Below are 21,883 nucleotides of genomic sequence, written 5' to 3' on the forward strand. Positions count from 1 at the left end.
GTTAATTTTAATATTTGAATTATATAGCGTAGATTTCCATTAAGCAGTTACTTTGTTTAAATCGAGTTGCAACAACAAATATTGGATAGAATTCTCTTCATCATTCTAGTTCTTACTTTCCATGTTACTGATGTGCCTTTGTTTCCATTTGTTTTGCCATAATCATTCAATTATCGCCTAGTTTGTCGTTTCTTGTAATTGTGTTTATTGTACTTTCTTGTATAATAGTCCATTACGTCATGTCTGTCTTCTGTGTTTGTATCCCGTATATATGTTTTGTTGTTGCTCGATTGATGCGAGTGTGCATCTGTGTGTTTGTTTTTAGTTGGCTTCTCGAGGTTGCCAGATGCATGCTCTAGATACTTCCAAACGATAAATGTCGGGATATAAATATCAGATGACGGACAAACAGTGGTCAGTGATGAATTTTATCGCGAAGTGTAAACATCAACTAGTAAAGAAGTAAAGTAAAGCTGTGTACTTAGCTTTAACAGTCAGTTCAGAATAAGTGTAATACAGTAAATAAAGCATTGTAGAAACGTTATCTAAAACGAACCCTGTTTTATTTGGTACAAATCGTATCGGGAAATAAAACAACGTCTACACGGAGATTAGTTAAACCTAATTCCGTAACAATATCCTATATTATATCTTTATAAACATTATCTTGTTCATTATACGTTTTGTTAAATCAATAAACCAAACTCTCAGTTGTTGTCGTGTGAGATACCAAATAGAAAAACATTCTGGGGGCGTTAAACCAGTCTCGAACGATTTAAACGCAAGGTGCTTCTTGGGAAGTGAGCTAGGCAGTAGCTTTAAAACATTCTCGTCTACTTAGAACTTGGATTTGTCAATCGCAGACTATTCTTATAGAAATCGCTTGAATATGTTTGGTTGATGTCCGGATGCGCTTCCAAACTTAAACTTAACTTAAAAATCCCTCTCAACAATTTTTCTAATAAGTCTGTGCGGTGGTACATAAGATCTCTACCTAATATCTACTAGAGCTGGTAAGACCCCATTATTCTAGGCATTTGTACACTATAGGTCTTGATTCTCCCCTGAGCTACTGCCAGTTTCAGGAACGCATAGGAGTTGTTCTTTACCCCCATGTGATACCAGAACAGCAACCCGTTCTTTCTGCTCTGTTTTGAGAATACCTGGTAATAGTTTTCCATGCCAGTGCAAATAGCCTCGATCATTGAAGTTGTTGCGTGTAGTTTTCACGGTTTATTCTCCGCTGGTCACGGATAAAGCTTCTAGAGATCTTATATTTGTAGGGATCCTCTCCGATAACTTCTACTGTAGCCAAAATAATACTAGTAACCTTCCTATAGGACACCTTACAGGGGTCCAGCACCAATGACAATTTCATAGTTACGATTTTCTTGAAGCCACGCTTTATTCGTTTCGGGACAGATTGTTCTTCAGATTCTACGATACGTTTAGCATCAAAACAAGACCTAGACCTCATTGAAAATCTATTGAAATATGAAAACTTTGACACACAAATATCAGAAAAATGAAATAACAACATGATTAATAATCTGTGGTATCTTAGTCCTGAACTTGTTGACCTGGCATTGTTTGATCCAACGGTGCAAAACACCGTAAAGAGCCAAACGGCGACACAAATCTTAACAAAGCAAAGATGGAAACTTCTTCAGAAATATTCGATCCAAACTTCTAAAAGAGCAACTGCCGAAATTCCAAGAAAAAGGTTTGGCATAATTAAATGTGGGGCTTCTTGTTGTTCAAGAGATTAAACATTAACTCCGGGAGGCGCAAGGGATGGTAAACAACTTGAAAGTTGCGAACTACATAGCAGAGCGTTCTTCAAGTAGTCAGCTGTACCCAGATAGCTCCAAACCACATGATGTCTGACGCTTGAATAAATTTAAATTAGAAAAAAATGTAAAAGACATTTGCTTTCATTCCAAAAATTTATAAAAAGGAAGAAAATGTTTTTTTTTTTAAATAGACTCCATTTTCGCCCTAAGGCGTACCTAGTCACGTTTTTCGGGGCATTGACTTTATTATCTCGAATTTGTTGTTCAGCATGAAATGTAAAGAACAGAATGGCCTTTAATTTAATGCTTAATATGGACAAAAAGCGTTAACCTTTCAAGAGAAATGGGTCGCCGAAGTCGCTAAATAGCCAAAAAATCGAGATTTTCATAATTTCGAGGCTCCAGTGGCACGTGCTCAAACTTTGACAGTCTTAAAATCCGACATCGAATTGTTCCCTTTAAACAAAAAACAGGCCAATGCTACAAATTAAGACAAAGAAAATATTGAATTTTACATAGAACGTTTGATATTTGATCAAATTTTATATTTTTGCATAGTTTAATAATAAAAAATGGTATTACAATACCATCCTTTTATACCCTACACCACACTGTCGTAAGAGGTCTCGATAACATAAAAATCTGCTTAAAAATCGACGTTAATTGCCCAACAATCTTAATTTAGAACACTTTGAAGATTTTTGATGATTTTTCTAACATTAAGTGACAATTTTGCGACTTTTATGACGATTTTCGGCCAAAAGCTGTTTGCATATTTTGCATATTTTTTGAATATATATCTTGCATATTGTTTCATGTTTTTGATATGACCCTTAAAACGCCTAGATCCATAATATGAGCCAAATCGGATAAGAAATGTTATGAGTTTGGCTCTGAACGCTAACACGCCGTGACAACACCTTTTTCTTGTGTTTTTCAAGGACGTGGGTTCAAACCCCAGCCTGGCTCAGCTGATTTTATTTATTTGAAAATTTTGCCTTTTTGGGCGAAGATCATTTTTTTAGTATTGTTTTAATTTATTAATCGATCTATAATGGAAGTGAAAAAGGAAAGCCGACGATTCGAACCCACCACTATGTGACATGCGTGTTTCGCCTTCGGTAAAGGCTCTTCAGACATATCGGATGTGGAGCGGCTTCACTGTCCTCGAACTTTTCTTCTTTCAAATGCATTTTGTTTTGTTTTTTACAACAACAATGAGAATTTTCCCATTTAGTTGTGCCTTCATGACAAACGCTTAGCGCTGCCTTTGAAAGTTATGAGTTTGGCTCTGAACGTTAACACGCGGTGACAACACTTTTTTCCAGTGTTTTTCAAGGACGTGGGTTTAAACTCCAGCCTGGCTCAGCTGATTTTATTATTTGAAAATGCCTTTAGGCGATGATAATTTTTTAGTATTAATTGTTTTAATTTATTAATCGAGCTTTATGATCTATAATGCAAGTGAAAAAACATGCATGTCACATATTGTTGGGTGTGTGGGTTCGAATCGTCGGCTTTCCTTTTTCACTTGCATTACAGAGCATAAAGCTCGATTAATAAATTAAAACAATTATTACTAAAAAATGATCTTCGCCTAAAAAGGCAAAATTTTCAAATAAAGATATTTTTATTGTCCTTTTTCTGTCGCACTCCTATTTTTTTGAACACAAATTTGAAGTTTGAATAATTATAATTATAACAATTATAATAATAATAATAATTATAATAATAATTATAATAATAATTATAATAATAATTATAATAATAATTATAATAATAATTATAATAATAATTATAATAATTATAATAATAATTATGTATAATAATAATCATGTATAATAATAATTATGTATAATAATAATTATGTATCATAATAATTATGTATAATAACACTGCTCAACAAAATTGAAAAGGTTGAATGTTTCAGACGAATTTGCAGTTGTTTCTAGATGAAATCGGCGAGTTATTTTCAAATCCGTTCCCGGTTTTTCTCCATCAGCTCTTGTTTTTGAGATATAGCTCAAAATCGGTTTTTACGATTTTAACCCAGACTTTCGTTATTTTCGGATACAAACAAATATTTGTTGTGGGGTTTTCGACATTAATATATTAAGGAGATGTTGTACGCTCGATACAAATCGTTTTTGAAATAGTTATGGCGAGTATATATCAAAAAAATATAGAAAATATACGACGGACCTTGTAAAAATTGCTTATTTTGAGTATTTTAAGCTGTAATTACGTCATCGGGGGAAGTCATATGATCTTCATATGGTAATGCGGATATGCTTAGGGTGTCTACTATATAGTCCAATATTCAAATATATAATATAAAGTTCATAGCGCCCATGATTCGGCCATAACCTAAAAATCATCATGAAGACTGCCATTGAAAAGTAAATGACTTATGTGTTAATTATATCACTGGTAAATTAATTCCCTTTAGCAGTCTTGATGGCGATTTTTAGGTTATGGCCGTATCATGGGGGCTATGAACTTTATATTATACATTTGAATACTGGATTTTATAGTAGACACCCTAAGCATATCCGGAGTACCATATGAAGATCCTATGACTTTCCCCGATGACGTAATTACAGCTTAAAGTACTCAAAATATGCAATTTTTACAAGGTCCGTCGTATATTTTCTATATTTTTTTGATATATACTCACCATAACTATTTCAAAAACTATTTGTATCGAGCGTACAACATCTCCTTAATATATGAATGTCGAAAACCCCACAAAAATATTTGTTTGTATCCGAAAATAACGAAAGTCTGGGTTAAACTCGTAAAAACCGATTTTGAGCTATATCTCAAAAACAAGAGTTGATGGAGAAAAAGGGGGACCGGATTTGAAAATAACTCGCCGATTTCTGTTGACCAGTGTAATAATTATGTATAATAATTATGTATAGTAATAATTATGTATAATAATAATTATATATATTTTTTTGCGGTTAGGGATGGGAAAATGCTTTACGCATCTGGCGACGTCGTATGCCGGACTCAAAAGTATACCGGCTAAAAACCCACCTCCTTCCTCCCCGGGGTTTCGCTCCACCTCGGAACCGCTTGCGCATTACTTCGAGGTGGACCCCTATGTGGTGTTTCTCACCAACATCTTTTTATGTATTGCCTGCGTCCAGGCTCCGCTTTTGTTTTCAGGGTTCATATCCAAGTCTAGTTTCTTGGTGCGGAGAACATATTCCGCATATTTTGTTGCTGCTTTCCAGTTTGCTTCTGTTTCCATCATTTTTATTGTAATGTTTCCACTTGCAACGTTATCAATCTCCCTTTCTAATAGTTGACGTTGTTCTCTCCAGCGATTACACTTGAAAAAAGTGTGTTCCGCATCATCAACCACTTCCTCTTCTTCATAGATGCAGTACGGTGTGCAGCATTTCCCCATACGATGTAGGTACTTCCGGAAATATCCGTGACCAGTTAACATCTGCGTTAGTTGACTTCACCGTGTTTTCTGTTATACCAGCTTCGTACGTTTCCGATTAGCTTATGTGTCCATTTACCACTCCTTTCTAACGTTTCTTCTCGAGCAGCTCTCGCGTACTCAGTTTGTGGTCCGCTTTGCTGTTTGACAATAAAAATCTTATGGCGTTCCATTGCCTGCAGATCGAGGGGGATCATTCCAGCAACAGCAAGTATAGCTCCTGCAGATACTGTGCGGTAGGCGGATGTTACCCTTAGCGCAGCTGTTCTTTGTACCGACAGCAATTTACTCGCCCTGACTTGAGTTGTTAGAGCCGGAGCCCAAATTTCCGACCCGTACAATAGTATGCTGGTGCTCGCCTCCATGAGGGTTTTCCTCCTGCTGGGTAGGGGACCACCAATATTAGCCATCAGTCTACTCAACTGTGAGGTTATTTTCGCAGCTTTTGTGGTTGCATAATCAATCAGTTTTGAATATGTTAACTTTGAGTCTAATCGCAGGCCAAATATTTTACGGATTGCTTTGTGGGGATGACTATGTCGCCTATATTCATCACTATTTCGGTTGGTATATGTCGCCTGGTAAGAAGTAGTAGTTCCGTTTTTTGCATAGCTAGTTGAAGACCATGCTCATCCAACCATCTTTTGTGCGTATCATGGTTTGACGCAGTTTACTTTCAGCCTCGTTTATACTCCTGGCGTTGATTACTGCAGCAATGTCATCTGGGTATCCCACAAGGTAGGTATCGTGTGGCATTTCAATCTTTAGTATTTCATCGTAGGTTGCGTTCCACAAGTCAGGTCCCAGTATAGACCCTTGGGCTGCTCCCGACGTGACTTCCATGCGTTTGATACCTTGTTTGGTATCGTACAATAGAGTTCTATTTCTCAGGTAATCTCTGATGATATTGAGTAAATACTTCGGAAAATTAAATATTTTATCCAGCGTTTCCATTACGTCATCCCATCGGAGGCTGTTAAACGCGTTTTTCACATCCAGCGTTGCCAACAGTATAATGGGCCGGGAGTAGAGATTTCCGCGCTGAGCACCTTCTACCGTATCTATCACGTCTTTGAGAGCTCCTATCGTGGACTTGCCGGGACGAAAGCCGTACTGTCTTCTCGAGAGACCGCCTGCAGCTTGAATGGCTTCATTTAGTCTGGGTTTGATTAACCTCTCAAGTAGCTTTCCAGCTGTGTCGAGCATACAGAGTGGTCGGTACAAAGATGGTTCTGTATATTCGCCTTTTGCTTTACTCAATAGAACTAGTTTTTGCGTTTTCCATGGCTCTGGGAAGATACCTTCCATTAAACATCTGTTGTACATTTTGAGTAGCACATTCGGTCGGTTTTTTGTTTTAGCTTTGATAGCTTCAGATGGAATGCCGTCTGGCCCGGGCGCTTTCTTTGATTTGAGACTCTGTTTTCATACAGAATGATATATATTGATGGTCGCTTCCTGTGAAAGTTTCCAATACTTTCCATTCATTAATTTTTCCAAGTAATCCGTCTGAGGCAAAGGTTACATCTGGGATTGTGCCTTCGCACCCAGGTCGCCTGAAAGTAGCGGTGCTTCCGATGTTTAGGGTAGTTGCGCCCAGTCGAGCTATCATGTTCACAACCCGTTTACCTCTAGCGTCTGTTGTCGTCTTCCCCCATTCGATGGCACGAGAATTGAAATCTCCGGCGATTATAAGGTCTCCATGTTGGGACATTGCAAAATCATCTATACGTTCTAGTTTTTATTGAAATGTGTCAATGTTGTCGCTTGGAGTGAGGTAGCAGCTAATGATTATAAGCTTGTCAATTTGAATACACGAGAAACCGTTTCCACGGCCACTCTTTCTTACGTTGTGTCTACCGCATGGGACCCAAATTGCGGCAGTTTTTGATTCATCTTCGATCCATGTCCCGCTTGTGATACCTGCGTACTGTTCGCTGATTATAACAATGTCAACGTTCTCTTTGCGTACAATTTGAGATAGAAGCGCATGCGCAACTTTTCCCCGATGCATATTAGCCTGGAGGAACCTCATTGTTTATTTTGTTGGTTTGGTTTACACCTATAACTGCCGGGCATGTGGTTTGTTCGGCTATTTTTGTACTGCGAGCAGATGCAGCAATTCACTGCGTTTGTACATTCCTTTAATATGTGCCCCTTCTGGCCACACCTTAAGCATATTCCCATGCCTTTTCGGTCGGGTCCTTTGCAGTCCCATTGCATATGACCCGATTCGAAACATCTATAGCATCGCTTCACTTCTTGTTTGTATTTTATTTGGGCGTAACCCAACCCAATAAATATACTGCGTTTATCGATGAGTCTGTTTGCATCTGTTACAGATAAAGATACGAAGGCTCTCTTTTGTTCTCGCGCGTTGGTAGCCGTTAGTAGCACGTTCATGTCTTCTAGTGGGATACTCGTCGCTTTATTTATAGCATCCATCACCTCCTTTTCTGTCGTGAGCGCGTCGAGATTTTGAATTTCGATAGTGGCCATTCTCTTCATGTTTTTCACTACGGCTTCTTCCTTTAGTGACCCTACAATTCTCTCGCGAAACTGCTCTTTGTTTCCTCCTTTTCCCATTACAAGGAGTACGGAGCCAGTCTTTGTCTTGCGGACGGATTATGGGTTCACCTTTTCCCATAATTATAATAATAATTATAATAATAATTATAATAATAATTATAATAATAATTATAATAATAATAAATACAAAATATGCCTAAATGGAGAACTTTAACCATGTTTATTCGACCATTCTCTTGATGCGAATGAGCGATATGCTGCCAAACACGTGTGTTTTGTTCTTTGTTGTTGTTGCATTTTATTCATCACAAGCAGTCATTTTTCTGTAACATTCATTGAATAAAGACGGTAAAGCGAGTGAATAAATCAGTGTTTTGTGTTCTCTTAAAGAAATGGTGCTGTTTAGCAAATTAAATACCCAATACATTTCATAATTGGAAATTTTATAATTGAATCAAAAAGATGAATAGAAATATTTTATTGGACAAGGAAGAAATCGCATTTACAAGTGGGAATAACATTAATAAATTTTTCATATACATACATGCATATATTGGAAATATGGATGTACCTATTTATTTATGTATTGAAAAGAGCTTAGTGATAAGTTAGTGAGCAAGTGCCTGACTGACAGACCGGACGAAAGGGCTTAAGATATAACCTCGAAATTTTGAGAGTGGTTTGGTCTTTGTTTGTGGGCATGAGATAAGGCTGGATTTTTGGAAATTCGAAATAGAGGGGTACGAAAAGTACTAAATATGGTACCCTTTGTATTAGGCAAACGTGAAGAGCTAGAATTCTGAAATTTGGAATGATGGTAACTGGTAGACAGCATGGTAGAACAAATATAAGGTAAAGTTAATACTACAACAAATACAACTTGAACAACAACCACAAAGGAATTTGTTTTTGTTTGTAACGTTACTGCCAGTTGTATTTGTAAACAAAACAAAGAAATGTCTATAAATTATTGGAATTTAAAAAACTAATAATTTTTCACATTTGGTTCAATATTTTGGAAAACATGAATGAAAATTCGTTACATTTTCAATTTTTATGTTTCAACATCATTCCACTAAATGCATAAATTCTCGCAGAAAGTAGAATTCTTGCAGAAAAGTTTGGGGTCGCTGGAAATTCATAGAAAAAGGAGAAGCTGTTTCAATGTTTTGTTTTAGAAATCAAAGAAGCACATGTTTATTATGGCTTTATTTTTTTAAATTTTAACAAAATACCTCACATATTAACAAACGTTGTATCGCCTCTACAAGCGGGGATTTACTGCGCGGCTTATCGTTCGAACTTGGAGGAGGTTACATATCATTGATATGAAGAAGTCTTTCTGGGAAATGTTTTTTTCCGAATGATATATTTTTTTCTCAAAAAATATATGTCCCTAATGTACATCGAAATATAAATAAATGTATAAAATGTCATATAAAATTTAACACTAACGTTACAATCCAGTTCAATCAGCTGTGTACTGCTGCTACCTTTTCTTATTCTACCATGGGTAGACAGCTAGAAGGATGTAACAAAGGGTTTTAGAAAGTCAACTTATAAGTGTACGAAAAGTACTAAAAGTTACTAAGTTTGGTACCAATTGTATGTCTTGAAAGGTTATAGCCAGATTTTTTCCGATTTCTATGTGTATAGGCGTCTTGGAGGAAGACAGAACATTGTATTTTTACCATCATTTTATGTTCTTGACAAAAATGAGTCATTTCTTTCACCTATACCGTAGCTTCCTGTTATACCTGGGCACTTTTCTGTTCCTATTTTAGCTCCATGAATTATTGTAATTTCGTGGCACTTTGCCATTGTTAATAAATCGCTGATTTCCACGTAAAAACCTTCAATTTCATGATAACTTTTGTCTGCAGTAGGTGCGTATACTTGGATTATGCTCATATCAATTAGTCTACATTTAATTTTAAGCAACATAGTTCGATCCAATTAAAAACAACCTACCGTTTCTGGTATTTTCTTTAGAGTTGCCAGAGAAGCATATTTTTGCGTTTTGGGACCTAAATTCGACGCGTTGTGGCCACCAGGTCTCACTTATTCGGAGTATATCGATATTTAATCTATTAATTCCCATTATGGTGTTGGTTAGTTTTCCTGCTTCATAGTGACTTACATTCCATTCCAGACGTTGCCTTTTTACTTTTTTTTTGGTTCGTCCCACATACTTTTTTTTTGCGGTACCCGTCATATCTGATGAGCGTTCCCATATCCGATGAGAGAAAAACGTGGAGAAAAACTTCGCACGGAGGCATATCAAAGAACCAAATCTAATGGAATCAGATCTAAAGACTATACTGAAGAAGTACTTGAATCCAACCGTCACAATTGGCATCAAAACCTTCGAACCAATCATGCCCAATATTCAAGCATTGTACCCTCATTACTTTAGAAATATTAAAATAAGATTGGCTCCTATAATAGTATTGGATGTGACCTACGAAGAGATATAGAAGCAAATTATAATCGAAACTCACAACAGAGCGCACAGGAACAGTGCCGAAAATAGAAAGCAAATTCCTATACCAACGCATCCCGGACATACAATTCACATTAGCGGTATTCACTCATGGTGGTAGATTTACAACTCTTGTTAATGTACTATATGTATCAGGGTTTTTTACAACGTAGTGTGAATGTCTTTTTTGTGAATACGGTAAACAAATCAAAACATCTTAACGTCGTCGTAAGGCACATTGAATAAGGTAGCCGACCAGCGTTGCCGACAGTTTTTGATCAGAAATCGTCAAAAAAATCGTCAAATCGTCAAGAATATTTGAAAAATCGTCAAAAAATCGTCAACATGGCCCAAAACTAGGTTTGGTTACCGTTTAATGCGATTTTTCGCTGCTATTCTTGTGAATGAGACTGACAACGTAAGATATACAATCCACAGCATTAAATCCAACCCAATATCACTTAAATACTGCTATAAAAACAGCTTTCAGAAGATGATAGTTTTCCTATGGTTATCGAGTTTGGAGCAATGCAGTATGGTAAAGCTGGGTACACACTGCCATTTTAATTGGTAGCTTAGCTCAAATATCGCTTGCTTGACAGTGTGACTGTCCATATTTGTCCGTACACGTACATTTTGGTTGTTGGGCAGTCGAAAATCGATAAAAATTTTCATTCAAAACTGGCTGATAACTTAAAGAGGACATTTTTTATAACAAAATATATACATATAAGTAATATTTTATCTCGAAAACTTTTTAAGGAAGATTTTCATCTATTACCAAAAATAAAGGAACATTTTCAGCTCATGTAATTTGAATGTGGGGCAAAAACTATGACATACCTGTGCCTATATATGCCAGATATGTGCATAAATATAGCCAATCCGTCTGGAATTTGCTATAAAACATTAAAAAGCTCAAAAATCGAGTTTTAAACATTGCTTTCCTTAAAATCGTTCGTGAAACTTTGGTCAAAATGTAGTTATCGTCTTTTATTTCATGCATTTCTCGCTTAGGTGAAAAATCGTCATTTTGGACCATAAAATCGTCAAATCGTCATTTTTCAATTTTGGGCCAAAAAATCGTCAAAATGACGATAAATCAGCAAATTCGGCAACACTGTAGCCGACTCACACTAGCTGATTGAACATGAAATGTCAAAACAAATTGTTGTAATTGTGAAATGTAAACAAACATCTTGTTCTGATTGGTCGAAGCAAATTCGCTGCAAATTTAAGAGCCAAGGCGAATTGGTTTTCTTTACAAATGTTGACATATTATGTTACGGCAAAAGTTGCTTTCTTGTAGCAATTCGCCGAATCGGCTACCTTCTCTATGCGCCTTGCAGGTGATCCTTTTGAAGAACTTCTAGAAGTTAGTGTCACCAAATACAATCACACAATACACTCCTCAACTAATAAAAAAACCTTTAGATCTCTTTCTCGGCAGACTTCGGCCCGGAACACTATAAAAATTCCGCCTCAATAATTACGAAAAACTCTTAAAAAGCAAGAAAATTATTGGGCCTATTAAAATCAGGTGAGAAAAGAGCCTTATCTAAAAGACATACCAGGGCGATTAACGAAATACAAACTATGTGGAAGTGGCTTGCCAGAAGCCCTGGTCATGTCGACTTCCACATATTGCCCGATAAAATGAACAACGTCATAGGATATAGTATCTTGAACGAAAGTGATGTATTTAAAGAGAAAATTAAGAACATAAACATTGCAATACAATTATCAAAAGCAAACATTGTGAACACATTTATGTTATCCGATGAGGAAATTACTGAAATAGAAAACTATTTTACGGTGATAATATCCCTTTTATGAACTTGGAAGAAGCATTGAATAGCATGTATTGATAAATTTATTAGCTACCAAATTATAATCCCCAAATCCTTGAGTAATGATTGTAGAAAATTAATTTTAAAACCTATTAAGAGAAACAAACCATTATAAATCTGGACTTTAAAGCAGTGATGGCCAAAAACACACATTTGCAGATTATAACTTGCGCTAGTGTGAGTGGAAACGTAAACAATGCGTTAACCGAACGAATGTGTTTACAGTGTACGTGTGTGTCGTATGCATAGGGCATAGGAAAGTTGTTGTTGGTGGCCATCACTGCTTTAAAGGAATACTTGTATGTGAAGACAATGCTTTTGGAATTAGAAATAACTGTAATATAATTGATGGGATCACATTATGCCTAAACAGCGAACTTATTAAGTAGAGGATATCGAATCTGGTCTAATATTGGTAAATGATTTAATTGGAAATGTTTTTGTGAATGAATATGAAAAAAATTTAAATGGTAGTTATTTAATAAGATTCCATAATGTTTCTGTTAAGATAAATCGTTCTATATTTGAATCTAGAGAAGTAGCATATTCAAAACCTTTACCAGCTTTTCTTCAAAAGGTGTCAACGCGGAACAATATTGAAGAAGTTTTATCCTTGGAGCTTTTAAAATCATTGCATGTAAAGAACAACCAAAGAATCGAGCGATTGAACTTTAAGTTCGAAACCAGCTTACCCACCAACGCTGGCCTCGTGACCATACTGATATGCATGGCATTGGTGATGGCCATGAAAAGAAACAAGAATACGAACAAGATAGTGGTCCGGAATAAAATCAGTACTGAAACAGCAGTAACATGTAACTGTCGTCACGACCGACTCCTATGACATCGCAGGGGATTCCGTACAGCAAAAGTTTACAATCTTCCACTTTATTAATCAAGGAACGCTTGATTTTTCAGTAGGGAGGAGTTAAAACCTAAATCCCACCATGCCACTGTCACTTCACACAATCATTTGCAACTTACCGCTGACACCAAAAATATTACCAACAAACGTCCAGCGAACTCAACCATCAGCGAGATGATCATATTGCATTCGACTATTCGGAATGTCTTCCAGCTAACGCAGCAGTTTTGTCCAAATGGCGTAGAATAAAATTAGTTTTTAGTTCTCACTCAACTATTAAATAAAGAAGGTACATAGCCCAGTGAAGCGAGCGATTCCGTTCATTATCATTTAACTTACATACTAGACATATATTTTGGATTTATTGAAAGTAGACATCCCAGCAAACATTTTTGGACATGACCTATATATAATATTTTAATGGATAATTTCATTGAGCGCTAGATTACGTTTTTAATTAGACTCTTTGTTCGTGCAATTGTACAATATGGGTTTATTGTTTAAACAATAATTTAGCATGTAGCCTTTTTCTATTTATCTTTCTTTTTATTTTTTTATTATGACTAATTAATTTTAATTAGTGTAATTCCAGAATTTATGACTTTTGTTGAAAAATCTTGAAATTGGTAATAATATGAAATTCCTAACTGACTTCATATTTAAAAGCAATTTGGGTAACCAAGTCTTTTAGGTACTGAATGTCACTTCAAGGGGTTGCGTCTATTATCACTTTCAAAAAATCAGGTCGATCGGAGTAAAATTGGCTGAGATATGGCCGTTCAAAGTGAAAAACCTGCTGTGTTTTGTGTGTTTAAGTTAAGTTTAGTTCCTCGTTTGCGATTGAAGAATGAAAACAAATTTTTTTGCATTTTCCTTTTTAGATTGACAAGGACGAAATCTACCTGAGGCGTGTTATAGGGGCGAAGAAAGACCAATACTTTCTTAATAAAAAGGTTGTCCCGCGTACTGAAGTTGTAAATTTATTGGAATCAGCTGGATTTTCAAATTCTAATCCTTACTACATTGTAAAACAGGGGAAAATAAATCAAATGGCAACGGCAGCAGATTCCTATAGATTAAAATTGTTACGCGAAGTAGCTGGAACTCGTGTATACGACGAGAGGAAGGAAGAATCCCTAAATATACTTCGAGAGACCGAAGGTAAATTAGAAAAGATTTCCGAGTATCTAAAAACGATTGAAGATCGACTAAAGACTCTTGAAGAAGAGAAAGAAGAGCTGAAAGAGTATCAGAAATGGGACAAAGCGCGAAGAATTTTGGAGTATATAATACATGAAACTGAATTAAAAGAAACTAAAAGAGCACTGGACGAAATACAACAACAGCGTAAAATGTCAGTCGACAAGAAAAAAACATATAACAATGAAATTCAAAAAGCTCAAGAAAAGATCAAAGAGATCCAAAAAAATCTTAAGGAAGCAAAAAAAAATGTAATGAGCACAAAGGAAGAAAGATCTATACTTTTAACCGAACAGCAACAGTTATTGCGAGAAAAAACAAAGTTAGACCTTACTATTGTCGATCTTAATGATGAAGTTCAAGGAGATAACAAATCAAAAGAGCGAGCTGACCAGGAGCTGAAGAAGTTAAAAGTGACAATCAGCGAAAAAGAAAGAGAGCTGGAGGAGGTAAAGCCAAAGTACGAGTCAATGAAAAGAAAAGAAGAAGAGTGTTCACGCGAGTTGGCACTTAAGGAACAAAAAAGGAAGGAACTTTACGCTAAACAAGGTCGTGGGTCTCAATTTTCATCTCGGGAGGAACGCGATCGTTGGATCCAAAACGAGCTAAAGTCTATTAGTAAACAAATTAAAGACAAAATAAACCACCATTCTAAATTAGTGGAGGATCTTAAAAAGGATGCTAATGCAGAAAAGGAGTTGGGGAAAAAGATTGAGGAGCACTCAACGGAATTGGAACAACTCCGACATCAAATAGACGAACACAACAAAAAGTATTATGAGCTTAAAAAAACAAAAGATCACTACCAAGCTACAAGAAATGAGTTATGGCGAAAAGAAACTCAAATGACACAACAACTGCAATCGCACAAAGAAGAGCTTTCGAAAACCGACCAAGCACTGCGTAGTATGGCTGGAAAACCAATTTTGAACGGCAGAGATTCCGTTAGGAAGGTTCTCGACAACTTTTTGGAGAAAGGTGGTCAATATGCTGAAATTGCCAATGCGTATTATGGACCAGTTATAGAAAATTTTAGTTGTGACAAGACGATATATACTGCTGTCGAAGTAACTGCAGGAAATAGACTTTTCCATCACATTGTTGAATCAGATAAAGTTGGAACACAAATATTAAAGGAAATGAACAAACTCAAATTGCCGGGCGAGGTAACTTTTATGCCTCTCAACAGATTGCAAGTAAAAAATCATGACTATCCAGATGACCCAGATTCTATCCCAATGATATCCAAACTGAAATATGATGAACAGCATGGAAAGGCACTGTGCTACATATTTGGAAAAACGCTAATATGCCGAAACTTAGAAAGAGCTACTGAACTGGCCAAGTCAACAGGCTTGGATTGCGTAACCTTGGACGGCGATCAAGTTTCGTCTAAAGGATCATTAACTGGTGGGTACTTTAATACTTCGCGTTCTAGGCTGGAAATGCAAAAAAAACGCACAGAATTGACTGCTCAAATAAACGACTTTGAAAAGGAGCTTAACAAAATCCGGAATGAGCTAAAAATGGTAGAAAACAACATAAATGCAGTTGTTTCAGAAATGCAAAAAACGGAGACTAAACAAGGAAAATCTAAAGATATTTTTGAAAAGGTTCAAGGGGAAATTCGACTGATGAAGGAAGAATTGGTCCGAATTGAAAAATATAGAACACCAAAGGAACGTTCACTTGCTCAGTGCAAGGCTAGCTTGGATGCCATGAACAGCACTAAATCTGGTTTGGAAATTGAATTAAATCAAGAACTAATGTCTTCTTTATCTGTTCACGATCAAAAAGAAATAGACCAACTGAATGAAGATATAAGAAAATTAAATCAGGAAAATAAGGAGGCGTTTACTCAAAGAATGCAACTAGAGGTAATAAAAAATAAACTAGACAATTTGCTAGTTAACAACTTATTTAGGCGTAGAGATGAGTTAATACAAGCCTTGCAAGAAATATCCGTTGAGGATAGAAAACGAAAATTGTTGAATTGCAAAAATGAATTGTGTGCTGCGGAAAAGAGAATAAAAAAGGTCAACCAAGATTTGGAGGACATGGAGAAAAGGTAAGTAAATTTCCACATTTTTTTCTTTAAACCCAATTTGTTTTTTCAATGTAGTTACGCATATATAGTTTCGGGGTAGTATATCAAAATCCCAAAAAGTTTTTGGGTTCTCAGGCCATACTTTATTACAGCCAATTATATATGAAATTTTAAATATAGGCCCACGCCATCGTTTAAAGCTAACCTAAAGTTATACTGATGACACATTTTCCAATCGATTATGTCTTTAAATTGGCATTTCGGTTTCTCTGGAGGTACAACATTTCTTCGCAGAAAAATTTAAATGTATGCACATCTTTCGTTGCAGCGCCTATATAAAAGTTTCATAGGCTTAGAAAACCTTTCAATACTTACTTACTTACTTAGTTGGCCCATTACAGAACATTTGTTCCATAGACCGAACTAAGATAAAATCTCCATTCCTCTCTGTTTTTCGCTTGACTTTTTGGAATACCGCGCCTTTTCATTTCTTCATCCAATTTTATGCTCCATCGAAGCTTAGGCCTGCCGATTCTGCGTGCACCGCCATGTGGCATGTATTCATACGCCTTTTTAGCGGGTTCATAATCGCTCATTCTCATGATATGGCCTAGCCAACGCTATCGTTGCATCTCGATACGTTTAACTATATTCATGTCTTTGTATAGCTGATATAGCTCGTGGTTCATACGACGTCGATATTCACCGTCAACGCAAATCGGCCGTAGATCTTTCGAAGAATTTTCCTCTCAAACACACCAAGTACTGCCTTATCTGCTTGCGCAAGTACCCATGCTTCCGAGCCATACATTAGCACGGGTAGTATCAGCGTTTTGTATAGTGTTATTTTTGTTTGACGAGATGTGGCTTTGTCTTTAAATTGCTTACTTAAACCATAGTAGCATCCGTTGGCCAATACAATTCTTCTTCTTATTTCACAACTGATGTTGTTTGTTGTGTTTATGGCAGTGCCGAAGTAGACGAAGTCTTTGACTACCTCAAAATTATAGGTGCCAACTTCCACAGTTGGTCCGAGCTCTATGGACGCTTTGCGCGTCGACACCATCAATTTGGTCTTTTCGCCGTTTACCGCCAGACCCACTTTCGCCGATTCTGCTTCGACCTTCCTAAATGTATCAGTTACTTCCTTTACTGACTGTCCCATGATGTATATGTCATCAGAAAAAGAAGTAACATGTGGCTATTGGTGTAAATTGTGTCATTTCTTTTGACATTTGCGTCCCGTATTACCATTTCCAGCAAAATGTTGAATAAGTCACACGAAAGGCTGTCTCCTTGTCTGAAACCTCTTTTGGTACAAAATTCTTTGGAGAGGTTCATTCCAATTTTAACTGATGACCTAGTATCTGTTAAAGTCATCTTACAAAGCCGGATGAGCGTTGCGGGGATATCAAATTCAGACATTGCATGGAATACCTTTGATCGGAGGGGACTGTCGAATGCTGCTTTATAATCGACAAAAAGGTGATATGTGTCGATCTCTTGGGTCTTCTCTAGGATTTGCCGCAGGGTAAATATCTGGTCAATGGTGGACTTGCCAGGTCTAAAGCCACATTGGTATGGTCCAATTATTTCGTTGACCATTGGCTTTAGTCGTTCGCACAATATCCCTGACACTATCTTATAGGCAGTAGGGAGAAGACTTATGCCCCTATAGTTGGAGCATACAGTCTTATCTCCTTTCTTGTGGACGGGACATAGTATGCTCAGGATCCAATCGTCGGGTACGCGTTCTTCCTGCCAGATGGTGCTAACTAGCTGATGCATACACCTTATTAGCGCGTCGCCTCTGGTTTTAAACAGCTCGGCTGGTAAGCCGTAGGGGATGGAAGATACCAAGGAACGGTCCTAACCGGTTTTAACATGGCAAAGCCCAGGATTTATCTTGGTCCCTCTTTCATCTCAAGTGGACACTGACCTCCCCGTGCACAGTGGATGCGCCCATAGGACGTATAACATAGGGCGTATAACACTTTTATGAGCGTAAAAGTGTTGTAAACATTCCAAAATTCACTGTAATAACAATGTTTTGACAATTTATAACGGTATTTTCTGATGGGAGCATCATAAAAATATGTGTTCATTCTTAAAAACAATGCGTTGAAAACGGAAAAAATAAAGTGCTTTACAAATAAAACAAAAATACAAATGAAATCAAATATATATAACAATTACTAAAATGGAAGTTGTTATTCAAGATATGAACTTATTTTCTATATCATTTTATCTGTGCATAGTGATCCTTGTGTATTAGTAATAACAGCCAACAAAATATGTAATATTTTAGTTTTTTTACTAACTTCCCATAAGCTTTTAACTAGTATCGCTACCGATCTCCGCTGCCTGTAACGTACCAATTTTCAAATCAACAATAGCTATAAAATATATCTAGTGAAGCAGGACGTTGGAGCCATTGAATGAGCTAGCAAACAGTCTTTGGGGGGGTTCTTGTCCGTTTCACTGATCTTCTTTCGATTTGGTACTACATAATAAAATGTTATTATAGACTCCTTACTTTTCTTTAAATCAATTAACAAATGGCCCAATATTAAACCAAACTAATGCCCCCTATTAATAAAATTAAAACAAAACGATATCCAGAAAACAAACCTTCATTTCACGTTCTCAGGTGTTGTGAGAACTAGTGCCTCATAACCCTCCCTACCATGGTTCTAGTGGTGTTTTTTTTAACTGGAACCCCTATACTAAGTCTTTGCTACAAAACTAATTTATCAACGGACCATTATCACGAAACTAAACACCCATAAATAAGAATTATTCGCAGAGCATTTTAATTCATATCTCAAATGTTGACATTTTATTAAAAAAAATAAACTTAAATAATACCTTATATTAAATTTCATATCCAAACTTCTTTAAACTTGTATCTAAACTTCAGGCAAGTAAGTTCTATTAATCCTCAAACGAGACAATGAGATTATGTATATTTTAACTAAAGCTATTAATCCTGATAGAAGAATATAAAATCTATATAATACCAATCATACGGTTATTTTTGTATTATATGATTTTTCTTCCCTAAAAGTCATTATTACATGCATTTAAAATTAATTCAGCCAACAAAAATTTATCGCATAAAATGACTCTTTAAAGAAATCACTCTTTTAAATGCATGATCTAAAAATATTCTACGCAATGAGACTGAGACCATAATGATCTAAGCAATATCAACAATCATAATGACCAAAGCACTAATAATGATAACCAATTAGATGCTAATAATTACGAACAACAATGGGGAGCAACAACAAAATACTCATTAGGAATGGACTTGCATATTGTACTTTTGGTATATCATTATGATTGTTGATATTACGAAACATATAATAGGTAGATAGTCACTGACGAAAGGCAAAAGCAAAAAAAAAAATTGTAAACAAAAACAATCACTCACCCAATTGTATTGATGTCCATCGTCGCAAAATAGGGCCCTTTTCTGCTTGATGAATTGCTGAGCTTGTGTATAAAAGTTTATGGTTTTGCCTTTGCGATCATATGAATACTGGATAATATGCTTTAACGTAATATGGTAAACGTATCTCTATACTTAACTATATTAAGAGAGAAAAAACTGTGAGAAAAAATTGATGTTTATGAGGCACCTCACATTATGCAAAACAGCGGCCAAAGACATAACTTCATTATGATAATTACAATGATGTTTGATCATAGCAATCGATGAATAACAATGTAAAGATCAACCTTGTTGCTATGCGGAATTGTGGATGCTGCGGGGAATGTGCGGAAGTAGGTGAGGAACAATTCAATTACCGCTGTCGTCGGTCTAGTTTAACCCTTGTTGTTATTGCTTGCCTTGTTGGGATTATAGAGCTTCTGTTTATGATGGTAAGGTTATGTGGTGTCGTCAATGCAATTTTAGGTGGCTCTTGGTTTTTTTTTTTTTTTTGTTTGGTGCAGTTTAGGTTGGCTGATATCAGCTCGCTGAAAGTGGTGATCAAACATAGGAAAACGCTTATCACTGTTCGTAAACCTTGATTCCGATATGGCAAAAAAGGTTTTATACGCATATAGGTTTTACTTGCACTTAACAAGCCAGGTTGTTTTTGCAGAATGTACGCTGTACAATAATTGTGTATCTTAGCTTTTGGGGAATTCCTTTGGAGTGTGTTTGCTTAGGCGGTTAATGGCTGGATATGATTTTGGGAAGATTTTAGCTACATACTTCCCAGTCTTTTCCAGACTCACAGAAGGATGTAAGAATTTCTGAAGGAAGAACGATCCTTTAATCACACATCCAAGAGGTATTCTTAAAAAATTACTTACGTATTTTTCCTCCAGATTAACACACGCGTTTTGTATGTGAAAAGTATTAACTTTAGTTACTATTAATTTAAGTTATTTTATTTGTGATGTTTAAGATTTTTCGTAGTTTAGTTTTGTGTTTTAAATTGTTTGTCAATTTGATGTGCACGCTTCTGTTGATTAAGTTAAAAAGGAAGTTTCTAGTATTTCCCTTTTAGAACGAAATGTCTGGTGAAGTTAGCTGAGCAGTCAATAATCGGCAGCGACTAAACTGTCATTCATGACCTTGTTTATTTAATTACATTGCTGTGGTCAGCTGCAATGTAATGCAGTGGTTGTCAAACCAAAATGTTCAAAGCGTTAACTTTTAATTTTAATTGATTATTGATGCATTTTTGGTCCGTTTTATTTTTTATTTTATTTTTTATAAAACATTTATATTATTATTTTTAGGGTATAAAGACAGTAGTTTTACTCAAAAAAAAAAATACTTGGGAAAAGAAAAGCCAGAATGAATAAAAAAAAATGAAAACAAGTTTGCAGGGGAAAACGACCATTACAAACCGGATAATTCTATACCTATGGTGAATAGAATTAGCAGGAAAAAGGGAGTGAAGTAACTATGGAAACTTATGGACGTATGTCCTTGGCATGATATGTGCCGTCCAATTTGCCTTGTAAATCCTCCAAGATATAATAACTATTACCCACTTTTTCTCGAACTCTGGCTTTTATGAACATGGGAGAAAGCTTGGCATTAAATTTCTTTTCAGCGGAGCTTTGTGCAAAATTCCGCCTGAACACTTCCTGACCTACTCGGAAGGACTGAGGCTTCGATCTTAGGTTATATTGGCTTCTGTTTCTATCATGGGCATCTTTTATATATTTTCTGATATCTAAGTGTTGCAGATGTAGAGTATCATCTTTTACTAATTGAACCGATGGTTCATTCAAGAGTTGAAGATTCTTGAGTAACTGATAGGACGAGCCGTGTTTTACCATATTGATACCATATAAGGCATGATATGGGGATGTCCGAATCGTTTCATGGTATGAATTTCTTAAAGCGCAACTAATTGCACTTATTGATTCATCCCACTTTTGATGGTCCCTTTTGGATAGGCTAATTCCGGCTATGAGGGAACGATTTACCCTTTCCGATGCGTTACTTTGAGGGGAATAAAAAGCCGTATAAATGTGAGTAACCCCATACGATGTTAAAAACGCATTGAAGTCGTTCGCTCGAAATTGAGTTCCGTTGTCACTCACTATACTTTCGGGGACCCCATACACATGAAAGATCTGACTCTCCAGGAAGTCGATTATGGGTTTTGTCTTAAAAACTCTCATTTTAC

The 21,883-nt window shown here is 36.2% G+C and overlaps 1 protein-coding gene across 3 annotated transcripts in view; it reads left to right on the forward strand.

Annotated features, from left to right (window-relative positions):
- The window catches only part of SMC3 (structural maintenance of chromosomes 3), a 355,919-nt gene that overhangs the window by 140,996 nt on the left and 193,040 nt on the right, over positions 1 to 21,883 (forward strand). For 2 of the 3 annotated variants that reach the window (XR_012412017.1, XM_073979227.1), the window contains exon 4: positions 13,858 to 16,244. Coding sequence is in view for 2 of the 3 variants with exons in the window: in XM_073979227.1 (XP_073835328.1) it covers positions 13,858 to 16,244 (2,387 nt within the window). In the remaining variant the exon portion in view is untranslated. Of the gene's footprint in view, positions 1 to 13,557; positions 13,603 to 13,659; positions 16,245 to 21,883 lie in introns of those variants that run through there. The other variant, XM_073979228.1, reaches the window with a different exon arrangement.

The sequence above is a fragment of the Musca autumnalis genome, unplaced genomic scaffold, assembly GCF_047663935.1.
Source record: "Musca autumnalis isolate F117 unplaced genomic scaffold, ASM4766393v1 scaffold_3, whole genome shotgun sequence".
Taxonomy (NCBI): domain Eukaryota; kingdom Metazoa; phylum Arthropoda; class Insecta; order Diptera; family Muscidae; genus Musca; species Musca autumnalis.